This window comes from Gouania willdenowi, chromosome 8 (genome assembly GCF_900634775.1).
Source record: "Gouania willdenowi chromosome 8, fGouWil2.1, whole genome shotgun sequence".
Classification (NCBI taxonomy): Eukaryota; Metazoa; Chordata; class Actinopteri; order Blenniiformes; family Gobiesocidae; genus Gouania; species Gouania willdenowi.
This window is the reverse complement of record NC_041051.1, coordinates 28,697,718-28,713,346: the sequence shown is the minus strand read 5'-3', so window position 1 is coordinate 28,713,346 and position 15,629 is coordinate 28,697,718. Positions and strand designations below refer to the sequence as shown.

Genomic DNA, 15,629 nt, shown 5'->3' with positions numbered 1-15,629 from the left:
CACTCAAGCTCTTGGTGTCCAGATAGAAACAAACAGCTTTTTCTACTTCGATCAATGGCAGCATTTGCCTCCAAACTAAGTTCTCCTTTTTTCTTTTTTTTTTTGTAATTTCTGCACCTTTTTGTGATTCAAAAATCTTCTCCTCACTTCATTCCCAAAGCTGTTGTAGTTAGTCTTGTTTTTCGTGCAATCAATTAAAATAAACCCACAACAACAGAAACAACAAAATTCGGAGTTAGTGATTTTAAATAAAATGCACAGGAAGAAAGCAGGATAGCTGTGCTCGTGAAAGAACAACATCGCAAGAATTTGCCTGTTTTGTATATGTATATGAAATTGAGATGTTTTTAATTATTTTGAATGCTGAAATAAAGCATGTTAAGTGGTCTAACATTGCATCCTGCCTAATTGTATGCCTGAACCCAGAATTTAAACACCTTTAGGAATTAGAAAATAGAAAAATAACTCAGATTGTTGCTTTTCTCTGTTTCTCTCTCTCTGTGTGTGTGTGTGTGTGTGTGTGTGTGTGTGTGTGTGTGTGTGTTTAAAGCAGTGATTCTTAACTGGTAGGTAGGGACCCAAAAGTGGGTCACAGAGCTGTACTGGCTGGGGTGCGTACAGCTGGTTAAAAAAAACAAAACAACAAAAACACTTAATGTCTCATGTTGGACTCGTCTTTTACTTTGAAAGAAACTTTTCTTTTGATAGGCATGCTGTGAAATGCATGTTGCACAGGAAAATAAATAGATTTATGTTTTTGTTTTTAATTACATGTGTGTGTGTTTTCAACAGGTATTTATGAAAAACAAAATTTGGTTGGTTGAATTCTGAAAAAAAAAAAAAGAAAAAAAAAGTGGGTTGTGATTTAATGACCGTGGCAAAATGTGGGTCCCAGGGTGAGACCAGTTCAGAACCCCTGGTTTAAATCAGTGTTTCTCAAATGAAGGTACGTGTACCCCTATGGGAACGCAATGCCACTACAAGAAGAACTTGATTAGAGGGAAAGTGGAAAATTACCAAATGAAAGCATTAAGAGTAGTCATCATAATAATGATGATAAAAAGTATCTTGATTAGAACATGAACTGAAAATACACACTTGGTGAGAAACAACCAGAAATAATTAAAAACTTTAGCAATAAATATATTGGAGACATTAAATAATTTCTATACTTGTTTTTTCAAAATATTCTGAGCAAAATGATGTAGTCAGACAAAGAAGGTACTTGGATTCAGAACTAGGAGAAAGGGGGTACTTGAGTCAAAAAAAAAGTTTGAGAACCACTGGTTTAAAGGACCTGCCACTTGCAGAAAGTAGGAATTTTACTTTAAAAAAAAAAAAAAAGCATAATGCATGGAATTAACAGGTCATGAGCTACAAATGGTTTCCATTTTGAGCTTTGTTGTCAGAAAAGAAGATATGACTTTACCTCATAGGTGAATGGAGTGTCCCCAGTTTGTGAGAGCAGCTCATTCCTTCATCATTTAAAAATATAAAAGAAGAATCCATAATCCAGATAAAGTCAGGTTCCTGGTCTTCTTCACACTCTGTGCACACTGAAGGTTTTGCTGGGCTGTTCACCACCAGCTGGTCTCCACAAAGACCCTGATTGTCCAGCACCTTTGAGGGAGGGCTGTGACACAGGAACAGGGCTAGCTTTGCACTCCCAGTGAGACTCTGGAGCCCAGGACCCTGTTTGAGGCCTGGGCAGAGGAATGCCAGCCTCTCTGGTTTCAGACAACAGAGGAAGGCTCTGTGTGCAGAGAGGAAGCTCCTCTTCCTCCACAGGACCTTCACACTGAGACAGAATGAAGAAGATGAGACCACAGGTTAGGAGGAGGAAGAAGAAGAGTCAGCATGTTTTTAAAATGTTAATTTACCTTTTAAATTTTACTTCGTGTATAAAATGTTCAGAAATAGATGCATATGCTTAAAAATGATGTCTGTGTATTTACTGTATTATATATTTGAATATAAAATAAATAAAGAAATGAAATACTTTAATCGAAAACTGCACACACTGGCACATTACTGCCCCCTCGGGTCAGGAGTGTAACTTCACCTCTGGTAGAGTTTACATTTAAAAACAGCTCAAATATAAATAATATAAATAATGATCAAATATTAGAGGTGTAAAGAGTACTGAATGATACATCCTACTCAAGTAGAATACTGTTACTTAATTAAAATTGTACTCAAGTACAAGTAAGTCATGCATAAAATACTCAAGTACAAGTAAAAAGTAGCTTTTATTAGTGGTAATAAATATTGCCATGGTTCCCTTGCATACAGTAAACTTCTCATGTATAAACTTAAAAAGGAAGAGACACTGACACAATTGGAACTTTATTTATTTTCCACAAAGGAAAATACTGTATAAAATAAAAGGTTTGTCAAAATGTACAATTCTTTTTTTTTTTTTAAATAAAATAGCATTAATGACTTCAATTCCGAATAAAAAAAATCAAGCACAAATACAGTTGCATTTATGAACTTTAAAACATGTGTTTTAGAGTTTTGTGTCTGGTATGGCACCGTACATTACATTTAATCTGATTGGTTGGCTATGATGTGATGCATTTGATTGTTCTCTGGTCATTTCATTTTTTTGTAGTTTCATAATGTCTGTTGATCATTTCAAAACAAAAAATAATAATTTAATAATTTATTATAATTTTTATAATGCATGTAATGTGAATATTAAACATGTTTTAGAGCGAGCAAGCACAGAGACAGAAACAAACTAAATGGCAAAGATAGTGCTTTATTTTGTACAGAAAACCAAAAATTAAAATCACGAAAACAGTTTGACCCCCTGAGAATCACATTTCATGCTTGTTTCATTTAAAGGTCAGTGTTTCTACATGAGAGACATTCAAGTTCATCAATAACTAAAAGGTGGCACAATTTATTGCATTTGTTTGGCTTTAAAAATGATTGTTCGTGTAAGGCAACAGCAGAAGAAATCCGCTTGCACTGACCTGAGACATTATTCAAGTAAACAATCATTGTTCAATGATTTGTACAATCTGTCACTGAAATCTGAAAACAGATTGTAAAGCTGGACCAGAAACGCACACAAACATTCATGGCTGGAAAAGACGCGGCTGCATCATGACGAAGCTGAAGTTGTAGAACTGTGGGAGGCCCTGGTGGACTACACTGCTGAACTGGTCCCAGTTAAACGGCGGGAGTCCGTCCTGCGTGGTCGGCCCGTTCAACGCCTCTGCACGGAAGTCTTCGGCCATGTGGAAATCTGTCACCTGAAGAAGAAAACACAACAATCACCCCAAAAGAGACCAGTGCGAGGTTAGCAGACGAGGTGATGGGAGGGTGAGTGTGATGAAGAAATAAAACTTGAAATAAATGGAGATAAAATTGAGCGTGTCTTTGATACCAAGTTTTTAGGAGTCATATTTGACCTAAATTATCTTAAAGGCAACACTAATTATATAAAGACAAATAAATAAATAAATAAATAAAACACTTGGTGTGTTATATAAAACAAAATATTTACCTAATTACAATTCCTTGTTGATAAGTTATTGTACTTTAATACTCCTATATATGACATACTTTGTAGAACTATGGGGGACCACTTTTAAGAACATATTGTATTGTTTTTTTGGCAAAAAAAAAAAAAAAGGCCATACGATTGATGAACCAAGCAGGATAATATGACCACACACATCCATTATTTGTTAAATCAAAACTTATTGAATTTAAATATATTGTTAATTATAAAATAACACAGATAATATTCAAAGCTAAAATAAATGCGCTCAAAAACACTTCTCACTACAGACCAGCAAATACAGCCTAAGAGATCCATTTATGTTTATTTTACCAAAAACAAGATTAGAAATAAAACGAAGATGTCTGTCTGTTCTCGGCGTTAAATTGTGGAATAATGTTGATTAAAAAAAATAAAAATGAGTGACACACTATTTTCAAAAAGAAAATGTCACAATATATTTTAGAGGGTGAAGTGAAGCAGTAGAAATATGTTTGTGTGTTTTGTTAAATGCTGTATATAAAAGTGCATGTGTGATTTTTTTTATTATTTGACAAAAGGCAACTCAAATGTACTTGTTGAATGCTTGCATCTTTTGTATGTATTATTGAGAAACAAATGTTTCGATTTATGTTGGTCATGTTAGCATTTTTGTTTCAGTCTTATGCATTTCTAAATTGTGATTAATGTTTGAATGGGTTTTTGTTAGACTGAAACATAGAAATAAACTGGAACTGAAATGATGGCGTACCTTAGTGTCGTAGCAGCCTCCTGGGGAAGGACGCTTCGTATTCAGGTCGTTGCGGCAGCAGATGGTCTTACATGGATCACCTTTGGAATACGGATCCTTCTTATAGTCTTTAAGACAAGAAAACAAAGGAGTGTCACAAAAACACAGCAGCAAGAGAAAAAAATCTTAGGTTATTCCGTTTCAAAACCAAATTAAAATAAATAAAGAGTGTGATTACTTTGTTTTACTGGTTTAAAACCAAAACAGAAATACAAAAAAAAAAACAGAAAAAAAACAGACGAGCAGCGTTTTTCTGTTTTAAAATGAAATATTGTTCTGTTCGTGTGATATTTGAATATTTACGGGAAAACTAAGACGAGAGCTTAATGTTTTAAGGTCACCACACAGAGGGGACCCACAGACAGGGGCGGACTTTCACTCCTGGACAAAAAAGAACTGGTGAATTGAAACGTTATATAACAAAAAAAAATTGAGGTTACGAAAAGCATGCACATGATATATGATTAAAGGAACCTGAGGTAGTGTAATGACTCTACTGGTGCTCCTCCTTTCTTGTGATCAACTTCAGTTTATGTTGACGTCTGCCGTTAGTGGCAAAACGTGCAAATAAATACTTTACCTGCCTTCAAAAAGGTATGTATTTGTTTATGCAACAGTGTCAAATCGTACAAGTTCTAACATCTATTGTTCCTCACACCGGCCCTACAGTCGATAGTCAGACACCAATTTAATTGGATACTATTTGGACTGTAACACCACAAAACAAAACTTAACCGTGAGCAGCTGTTACAAGCTGAAACATCCACAGACTGCATGAAAACAAGAGCAGAACCAGAAAAAACTGCTGAAATAAATTATAAAAAGTAATTTTGTGTGAGGAGACCTGGTGCAGTGGACTTCAGTTCTGGTTCTGTTCACTGTGACAGATGGTGACATGCTTAAGCGCTCACCCTAATTTCCCTCTAAATATCCAAATATCTCACAAACACAACAACATTTAATTTTAAAACAGCTGCTTAGCTGGTTTTTTAATGTTTCTGTTTTTCTGTATTTGATTTGTCTTAGTAAAATAAAATAACCACACGGTTTATTTGTTATTTTGATTTGGTTCTAAAATGAAATAACCAAAGAACAGACAGTACACAGACTGAGAAATCACCAAAAATCCTGAATAGAAACCTGTATCTCACATTTAACAAGCTCACTAAAGTAAAATTGTGTGAAAATCAGCCGTAGACACACCGTTAAACCTCATGATGTGCTTCAGAGAGTCCAGGTCCTCCACGTCTCCCTGATCCCGACGGAAGATCTTGGCTCTGGGGCAGAGATCGTAGGAGAAGTCGTCTCCATGTTGTTTCCACATTTCCCCATAACCGCTCAGCAGGTAAATCCTCCGGTGGAACGGGACGTTGTAGGACGGCCAGTAACCTGCGGTAAGAAAAAGCAACAACCAAAGACGTTTCAGCAGTTAGCTACTCCAATCTAGGCTCATGTCCTAAACGTGTGGAGAATATTGATGTTAACTCTGCTTTGTATTTATATTTCTGTTAATGGTCTTTGGAAAAAGAAGTTAAAAAAAAAGCAGACAAAAAACAAGAAGAAGAGAAGATTAAGTAGATCAGTAAGACAAAGAAGACAACAAACAAGACCAACATGTTCAAAGTAAATGTTGGACAATACAAGTAGAAGATAAGATAAACAAGATAGACATGAAGAAGAAAACCAAGAAGACAAAGTAAAAGACAAGACCAACAAGACAAAAAAAGAAAACAAACAAGACCAACAAGATTAAATAGAAGACAAATGGAACAAAGTACAAAACCAACAAGACAAACTATAGCACGGACGACACCAAGAACAGGACAAACAAGACAAAGTAGAAGACGAGCACGATGTAGAAGATGAACAATAAGACAAAGTAGTAGACGAACAAAACAAAAAAGATGACAAACGACCAACAAGATACAAATCAATGACAAACAACACAAAGAGCAGGACAAACAAGACAAAGTAGAAGACAAGACCAACAAGATAGACAAGAAGAAGTAGAAAACAAACAAGACAAAGTAGAAGACAAGACCAACAAGATGAAGTAGACAAAAAAGAAAACACACAAGACCAACAAGATGAAGTAGAAGAAAAACAGAATGGGTACAAGACAAACAAGACAAAATAAATGACATAATACACGAAGAACAGGACAAACAAGACAAGGTAGAAGACAAGACCAACAAGACGAAGTAGACAACAAACATGACAAAGTAGAAGACAAGACAAACAAGATAGTCACGAACAAGATGAAGAACAAAAAAAAAAGACAAAGTAGAAGACAAGACCAACATGACAAAGACAATTAACAACAAGATAAAAGTAAATTACAGACAACACAAAGAACAGGACAAACAAGACAAAGTAGACAAAAAACAAGGCAGACACAAATAAGACGAAGAAGAAAACAAACAAGACAAAGTAGAAGACAAGACCAACAAGACAAAGTAAATGATGGACAACACTAAGAATAGGACAAACAAGACAAAGAAGATAACAAACAAGATGATGTAGATGACAAACACTAAGTAGAAGATGAACAATAAGACAAAGTAGTAGACAAAGAAGACAAAGAAGACCAACAAGCTTGAACCTGTGTACAATTTTGTTGACTTCAGATTTTCATCATTAGATTTTTTTTAAGTGACTATTGATATTTTTGTTGACTAATACAAACTAAACTATAATATTCACATGGGACAAAGTCCAATCAGAACTATCGATCAAAACCCCTTTTATTGAGTGGAAGGCGGGACTTTCCTTAATACCATCTCATTTCAGGTTGGTAAATGGTAATTGAATCTTTAAAAACTTTATAAGCTCTCATGCTTTGTGTTGTAATCGACTGTATCATAATCAATTTATTAGACTAAAATCTTAATGTCATTTAGTAAACTAAAACTAGACTATAACTAAAATCGTCCTAATGACAACATTTTGACCAAAAACTATTTTAGTCAAAAGATGACGACTCAAGGTTTTCATCGACTGAATTCCTTTAAGTGACAATAACGAGACTTAAATACATATTCATATTTTTATTGACTAATAAAAATTAAACTATAATTTTGTTACATGGGACGAAATCCAATCAGAACTTGTAATAACATTTGGTCTTACACATTGATCACATCAAATCGGTGTGTGTATTTATAAACATCAACATCCCAAAAGACTTTTTTTTTTTTTTTTTTAATCAAACCTCCAAATCAGTCCCACACTTACATTTGTATTGTTTCAAACATGTATTTTTGGTCATTTCTTTGCATCATGTGTAACATCAGTGGTCAGTAAAGAACATCTGATAGAGACGACCTACCGCTGCGCAGAGCCTGTGTCTGGTCAGAGAACTCCACCAGCCCTGGAATCTGCTCCACCACCGTCAGAGCGCCTTCACTGATGCTGTGACCCAGCTTCACTCTGCTCCGGTCCACAACCATGTACTGGTTGTTGTATGTTCCTACACAAAGTCCAAACAAGGTGTTAGCGCATGCAGTGATTTAAATTCACTACCACACTGAATGCCTCAACCAAGAGATTCAATATCATTTAAGACGAGAGTAACTATCTTACTTGTTTAAAAAAGAATTCTCATGAATAAATGACATGTTTTATAGTTTGTACATTGCAAAATTTTTCTTATTTTGTACAAGGAATGATTACTGATGTTACATTATTTTCAGATTTGAAATTGCAATTCAATTACGATTACAGTGACATTTTATCCTCAGAAAATCAATTACAAATACATTCTCAATTACTAAAGTTCAGTTACGATTAATCACAATTACTGAGCTTGAAATAAATAACCTTAGCTTAATATGAGACAATTGTTAACTACATATGTGTAGAACTGTACATAGAATTGTAATATGGTTCCCCAGTTTTGCGTAAAATTATTATGGACAATTTTAACAGATTTTCATTGGCAATTACAATTATCTGAACTCAACTACGGCAGCAACAGATTTTAGAAATTACAATTAAAATTACACCATAATTGTAATTGATTGATTGATTGATTGATTGATTGATTGTACTTTATTAATCCCCGAGGGAAAATTCAGTTTCAGTTACATCCCGTCCCAAACCCTGCTAGATGATATCTGCAATCTGGTGTGAGGATAAAAAACAACATCAGTTATCGGCCAAACGATATGTCAAATATCAGCCAAAAATCCAATATCGTGCATCCCTACTCAGCAGTGTTAGCAGTTAGCTTGCTAGGCTGACCTGAGTTGTGCCTGGAGAAGGTTTTGGCCCATTCCTCGCCCGTGTGAGCCAAACTGTGAGCCAGACGCACTCTCTGCCAGGCCAGCAGGCTGTGTGGTGTGACGGCATCAAACAGGGTGGAGTTAAAGACGTTGTTGGTGGTCTGTGTCATCATCAAGCCACTGCCCAGGAGGTAGAAGTCATCCAGAGACACCAGGAAGCCTGCAGACACCATGGGCACCATGAGGCCCTGAGCACCCGCTGCCTGCTGCAATGCACAGTGGGTAACATACCGGGGTAGCTGCTGAAGGACAGTTTTCCGGTGGCTGCGTGAGGATCGGCCATGTTGAAGTCCCAGTGTTTGTAGATCCGCATGGTGGCGGCGTACGTGTACCAGCTGGAGTGAGCGAAAAGCATGTTTTCAAAGCCGGGTAGCATCTGAGGAGAAAAAAGCAGCGGTTAATTCAGAACGCTGCTGCCCGAGTCCTCACAAATACAAAGAAAGTGGATCACATAACTCTAGTTCTTAAACCCGTTCACTGGCTTCCAATCAATCAGAAAATTGACTATAAAATAATATAGCACTACACGGTACAGGACCCAAATACATCGCAGACCCTCTACTTCGGGATCAACCACCCAGAGGTCTTTTTATGTTCCGAGAACAAAAACCAAACATGGAGAAGCAGCGTTCAGTTGTTATGCTCCTCATCTGTGGAACAAACTCCCAGAAAACTGCAAGTCCACCCAAACTCTCAGACATTTTTATTCAACAGTCACACTGTTTCATCTATTATTCTGTTTCATTGATTGATATTGTTTTAAATGTTTTGATTTTTTAATGTAATTTTCATGGTGTGCTAGTGACAATTGTTTAGTGTAAATCACTTTGAATTGTCTTGTACATGAAAGGTCCTCTATAAATAAACATGACATGACATAATTTAATGGCAGTGATTTCAGATCTGAAGTTAGTTTTGCGGTTTCATCGTCTATCATGAGAAATATGTGATTAAACTCTTACATTTAGCTGGTGATGGAAAAATAAAAAATGGATTTTTGTGGATATTGTAGCAAAATGTATTGATTGTCATTATTATTGCTAGTTAAACTGTCACATATATGCATACTAATATATTACTCATACAGAGTCTGATGTCAAAATGAGTATGCAGTGCGTTCACATGAGATAGTATGAAAAAATTGAGTACTCGGGAAATACCTGGATATATACTATATGGGAATATATTTTATATGAGTGTGCACAAAGGGCACACTAGTCATACTCAACCGTCCCATGATGCATTGCGAGCGGAATGTAAAATGGTCCTGGGACCAGCTTCAAGCTAAAAATCAAATATTGCCTTTTTAAAATATAAAAGCATCTCTTCTTGTCGTCCATTTGTTTTTTGACTCGTTTGTAAATAAAGCTCTTGTTTTGAAGTTAACCAGAAGTTTTGTCACTAGCACAATGAAGGGCCTCGGAAAATACCTCAGTGTGCTTCAGGTTTTTGTCATTGTAGGTTCAAAATGCATCTTAGGAAAACTTCAGCTGGCATCCTCATCATCCTAATTATACATATAGTATACAGTAGACAGTATATACTCATTGAGTTTATAGTGTATAATACGGTAGCTATATGCTATAAGCTACGCTTGCTAACCGACCTTTATAAGGGCCGAGCAGTGACCCATTCCAGGGAGCTGGAAGTCTCGGAGAAAGTGTTTGGAGTCGGGAACCAAGGCCGGGATTAGATCCAGCAAGTCTCCCACCGCGTTCAGGAACTGGACAGCAAACAGAGACAAAGGCTGTGGGAGCAGAAACACACACACGGTCAGTGAAGGGAAATAATCAATGATGAAGATGGAGTTTGAACCTAAACAACGTATAGCAAAAAAATCCCATGAGGAAAGAAATCCGTGATCACGCAAAATTGGACGGAAATCACTATCATTTATTTTGATTTTTTTTTTCCACTTTGTCTGCACATGCTGTCGAAGGTCAACACTACAAGAAGTGCAATCTTTTTAAGACAGCAATGCAAATCACTGGAAAAATGGAAATAGCAACATGACACGAAATATTCCCCACAATTACATGTTTTGGAAGAATATTGTACATTTACTTTATTTACTTGTTAAACAGGTGGTTAAACCTGCAGCAAGTATTTGGAAGAAATAAAAAGACGAGCACGTCAAAAGCTACGAAATCCCACTCATGAGATTTGAACATACATGTTTCGGCTAAAAAAATAACTATTAAAAAAATGTATCTTTATCATTCCAAACTAAGCATTTTTGTCATGATTTGGGGACGTTTAGTTTGTCAGTGAGTGTATGATGAGAGAAATGCGAATGTTGTTTTTTTACATTCATTTTATATTGTAACATGCAACACATGACAAAACATCATATATATATATACAGTATATATATACACATGATACACAGACATAATACAGTACATACACAATACAATAGGACAGTAGGTGAGGAGTAAATATTTACATAATATTTATTATTTATACCATGTGGGGGGGGTTTAATCTGAGGGAAGGGGTAGAAGGAGTCGAAATAAATTAAAATAAAATAATAATATATGTATTTATAGAAATAAATAAATAAACCAGTTAACCCAGTACCCACACAAACAGAGGGGCACAGCCAGAACCTAATCGGCACAAGGGGATGGGGGTTTGTGCTAGTGGGATCAACCTCCTCCTTATTTATTGTAAATTTATTTTATTTCATTTTATTTTATTTAACAGAATTTAGGAACATTTTATATTGAAAATCTGAGGCCCTAATAACTTCTTCTTTTTTTTTTACTTTTTGAGGTCCTATCTACTAAAAGTAAAAAAAGAGATTAATTCAAATGCATTCATAAAATTATGTTTATGTTAAATGTACACAGTAGTTACTAAATAAATGTGAAAAATAGAATATAATAAGAGTGAATGTAGGTGATCATGTGACCTTTTTCCCCTGTTTCTTGGCCCAGTCTGCCACTCCAGCATGCAGCCCGTCCATCTGAGCCACGATGAAGCCGGCGTGTTTCCATAGAGGATCTGAGCTCCTGTTCAGCTTCACCTGCTGCCTCACCCACTGGTCCTGCTTCCTGTGAGCACCAGAGACAAGCTCTTTACCCACAATGCACTGAGGCAACACTCAGCTCTAATGCCTCTGCACACGTTACTGCTGCGTGCAGACACACACGTGGAAAATAAACATTTCTCCTTCCCTTGGCCGTGAATAAAAAGAGAGGGAACTCACATCATGAAGTTCTGGACGGGATGGAGAACCTCTGGTTTGTGGATCAGCTGTGGGTACATGTTGCTGTAGTGATCCATCATTTGCCTTTGGAGGAGAAGGTTCTCAGTCATCACGTCGTGTTGATTTGAGCTCAGTTATTGCAACTGAATCTGAAGTTTAGCTTAAAAACATTTCAACTCTTGGAGGAATCTTTAACACTTTGTTTAGATCAGTTGATACATAAAGAACCTGAATTTTAGAGCATGTTTAGATTTTATTGAATTAATAATTCATCAATATTTTTGTAAATCCGCCAAAAAGGTAATAATTTCATGGGCGTTCATCTATTTATTTGTTAGCAGAATTAAGTCAAAAGTACTAACTGGATTATAACGATATCCTTACATACTGTAATTGAAGATTGTTGTTATTTTATGTAGTTTGTACTAGTAGTTTGCATCTTTATTTGTATTTAATTCATCTATTTATCTATTGTTTTTTTATGTAAGGTTATTTATGCAAACCTGCTTTGCATTTTTAATAGACTGGACAACGGGACTCAAAACGCCACTCACTTTGTTGTTGTTCTTCTTCTTGTAGTGAACACTAGCTAAAATCACTACTCCTCTGTTATTCGTGAACGGATCGGAATAAAATTTGGTAGCTATAATCTATAGATGTGTACGCATCGATGCTCGAGCCCGATTTTTGATTTGTGCCCTAAAAGAAAATAAAACAAAAGTAAATTTCTCATTTATTTGCGAGTCAAATATTACGACAGTTGGTGGTACCGAATCATTGGCACATACCAATATATAGTAAATGGGGCCCATTACCCCGTACGTGTCACGAGGGCGCCATTTTTCAAATGACTACTCCTCCGTTAGTTCTCATTAGATCAGAATGCACTTTGGTATGAATACTCTATGAATGATTATGATAAGATGCCCGAAGCCCTTTCTTTGAAATGAGGCTCAGGGTCAAGCCCCCTTTTCCGGTAATTTATAAATTGATCGGAACACAGTCGTGTGATGTATCGTTTCAAAGGTAATTCAACACAGATTAAGATTTTACTTTGTACAATTTGATTTGTTTTACTCTGAGGAGCCGAGTCAACAAATAAAGGGTTTTTAATCAATTGTGGGGTAGCATTACCCGTTCTACTTTGGTAAAGGATGCATCAATGTTTCCTAACCTAAAGGACGTTATAAAGGAAGCTTTGAGCCTCCTTTCCTTAGCTTTTAGAGAATCGGAACACTCCTTATCATGGCCGCCACTTAAACACTTCCGGGGAAGGAACAGGGGATAGGAAAGGAGATAGGAGGGAATATTCAGACAAACCCTTTTGTTAATATTGACAGTTGGAGCCCTCACTGGGCCTTGACAATATGAAAGGTGAGGACGGTGGCACCACGTACTGGGCAGTGAGAAAACCTTCCAGGTATCCAGCGAGGAAGAAGGTGATCTCGTCCGTTTCCGGAGTCTCCCCGTAGCCGGCACGGATCTCCAGGACACTCCACCCTGTGGTCAGCAGCGTGTGGTTGAGGTACCCGTAGGCGTCGCCCTCCTTCTCCATCACGCCCTCCTTCAGCAGAACCGTCTTATGTTGGGGTTCCCAGTACACGGTGGCTGCTGTCACCTCTGACACAAACAGGGACAGGAATAAACAATCTAAGGTGCCAACTCTGCCTTTAGCTCATCATGGAGTAACAAAGTTTGCCACGCAGGCCTGCACTCACATTCATCACGTATGTTCATTTAGGACATATGAATGGCCAGGTCTGGGCGAGATGCACTTTTATTTTTTTCCCAAAATGGCAATATACAATATAAATCTCAATATTTTTAACTCAAAAAGACATTGATAAATAAAGACAATTCTAGGTTCAATTTGCTGATGAAAAATGCCACTTTTATTAACAAACAGCTGGAAAACGTAGTGAGGCCCGGCATGTGTTGCTGACCAAGTTAAAGACTGTTAGAATTCATACATAAGCAGCAGATGGTCAGTTAAAGTTAAAATACCAGCATTAATTTGTGCTCATGTGTGTAATCCTTGTTTGTGTGCACGTGGAAGTGCGTGTGTGTGTCCATTAAACTGCACAATGTGTAGTGTGTGGCAAACACTAACCACATTATTAGGAATACCTTCCATTACCAGGTTAAAGCACTGCTCAAAACTGTACTCTTGAACTATTTGGCAACACTTTTAGGTGTTTTATATATTCAAACTATATTTAAAGTTGCATTGTTTTATATTCTGGCATTATTCTGACAGCGTTACTCAATTCTCTCAGAAGCAAAGACCAGTTATTCTGCATTTCTGCACAATATTTGTAGTTTTTATAACTTTTTTTTTTTTTTTACAATATTAGTATTTTTTAACATTTATTTAAACATAAATCGAATTCTAAAGTTTAGTATGATACAATATTAGTATAATACAAAGACAATTGCTACATCAGATTAGCAAATGTTAATTAAACAGTTATAAAGCAATGCTAAAATGGGCTTTATAGAAAAATTAAGATACAATTACAACAATAAAAAAATAAGCAGTTTAACAACTTTTAAATGGAGTGAATGAGTCAGATGATATTTATTAGTAGTCTTAAAACTCACAGACAATTTGTAAAATTGGCTGCAAATGCGTCATACTTGCATTAATAAATGTGAACCACAATTTAAAAAATATTAATAATTACAAGTGCAATTATTTGTCGAATATGTAACATAATGTCACTGTAATTGTTACTGTACTCTTTTTTATTTTTTTATTTTTAAGAAAATTGTCAAAAAATAATAAAGTTTTCTGAATTTGAATAGTAAACAAACCTCACCACGCATGCGCCATTCCACTTAGCTCTGATTAGATTGGCTTTTATATTATAAACGTGAAATGCTGACATAAGTAAAACTCGCAGTCTTACTTATTATTTTTTTTCTTCAGCAGGATATTAATTTCTAAACGAATCTAAAGTGTACGTGCTAAGTTTTTTTTATTAAGTTATAAATACATTTTTATTATATATATATATATATATATTTTTTTTTTTTTTTTTTTCATAAATATCCAGTTTTCTTTATTTTACCAATATACAATATAAAATGAACAGTCAGTGGATTGGAGAGGTTTTAATAAACACAGCATTCAGACATTTAAGAGTCATTTACAGGTCAAATACAGTCAGAAAACAGCATTAAATCCTTACACAACAACAGCAGGACATTTCCCATGAAGTCGACCTACTTACTGTCTGCTGAGGCGAAGGAGGCGGACACAAACAGCAGAAAAGCAGCATAAAAAAGCTTCAGTGAAGCCATATCTGTGGACACAATCCACGACTAAACGCTAATAATAAAGTGCACAAACAGGACAAAACACAGGAGTGGATTAGAAGGAATAAGAAAAGAAGCAGGAGGAGGAAATCACGGGTTGTGAGTCTTTTCTGATTGGCTCAGCGTGAACGGAAATGGGAACAGAAAGAAACACCTGACTTAGAACGATGATTAAGCACATGTTCCTCAACACTAGCATGTTAGTGAGCATAAAAACACATTAGACTACTAAACACTAGTTGATCGTGCGACAAAAAATGCGAAATAAAAAATTTCACCCCAGATGGGACTCGAACCCACAATCCCTGGCTTAGGAGGCCAGTGCCTTATCCATTAGGCCACTGGGGCTAGATACCAATGTTTCTTGAAACAACTGTATTTAAACAATCCCATGGAATAAAAGAAAACCGTGATATATTGTAGGTGCGAGCAACTCTATCACCACGAGGGCCATAAACTGTGATTGTATCTGAACCGAGGGCCACATTATGGTAAAATGGTAAATGGACTTGA

At 36.1% G+C, this 15,629-nt stretch overlaps 1 protein-coding gene and 1 non-coding gene across 3 annotated transcripts; both read right to left on the bottom strand.

Annotated features, from left to right (window-relative positions):
* Positions 1-2,744: 2,744 nt before the first annotated feature.
* Positions 2,745-15,236, bottom strand: plbd1a (phospholipase B domain containing 1a). Of its 2 annotated transcripts, XM_028455116.1 has the most exons (11): positions 15,032-15,236; positions 13,196-13,418; positions 11,799-11,882; positions 11,502-11,643; positions 10,194-10,334; positions 8,819-8,963; positions 8,547-8,747; positions 7,633-7,773; positions 5,508-5,693; positions 4,266-4,372; positions 2,745-3,263 (listed from the first exon to the last, which is right to left on the bottom strand). In XM_028455116.1, exons 1-11 carry the CDS (start codon positions 15,099-15,101, stop codon positions 3,087-3,089), a joined length of 1,617 nt encoding a protein of 538 aa, XP_028310917.1. In that variant the 5' UTR covers positions 15,102-15,236; the 3' UTR covers positions 2,745-3,086. The 2 variants fall into 2 exon arrangements, with proteins under 2 accessions (XP_028310917.1, XP_028310918.1); XM_028455117.1 differs by lacking the exon at positions 15,032-15,236 and having other exon boundaries at positions 13,119-13,247.
* Positions 15,237-15,391: 155 nt separating this feature from the next.
* trnar-ccu (transfer RNA arginine (anticodon CCU)) lies at positions 15,392-15,464 on the bottom strand. The gene has a single exon. It is a non-coding gene; the product is annotated as a tRNA-Arg (tRNA).
* Between the last annotated feature and the right edge of the window lie 165 nt (positions 15,465-15,629).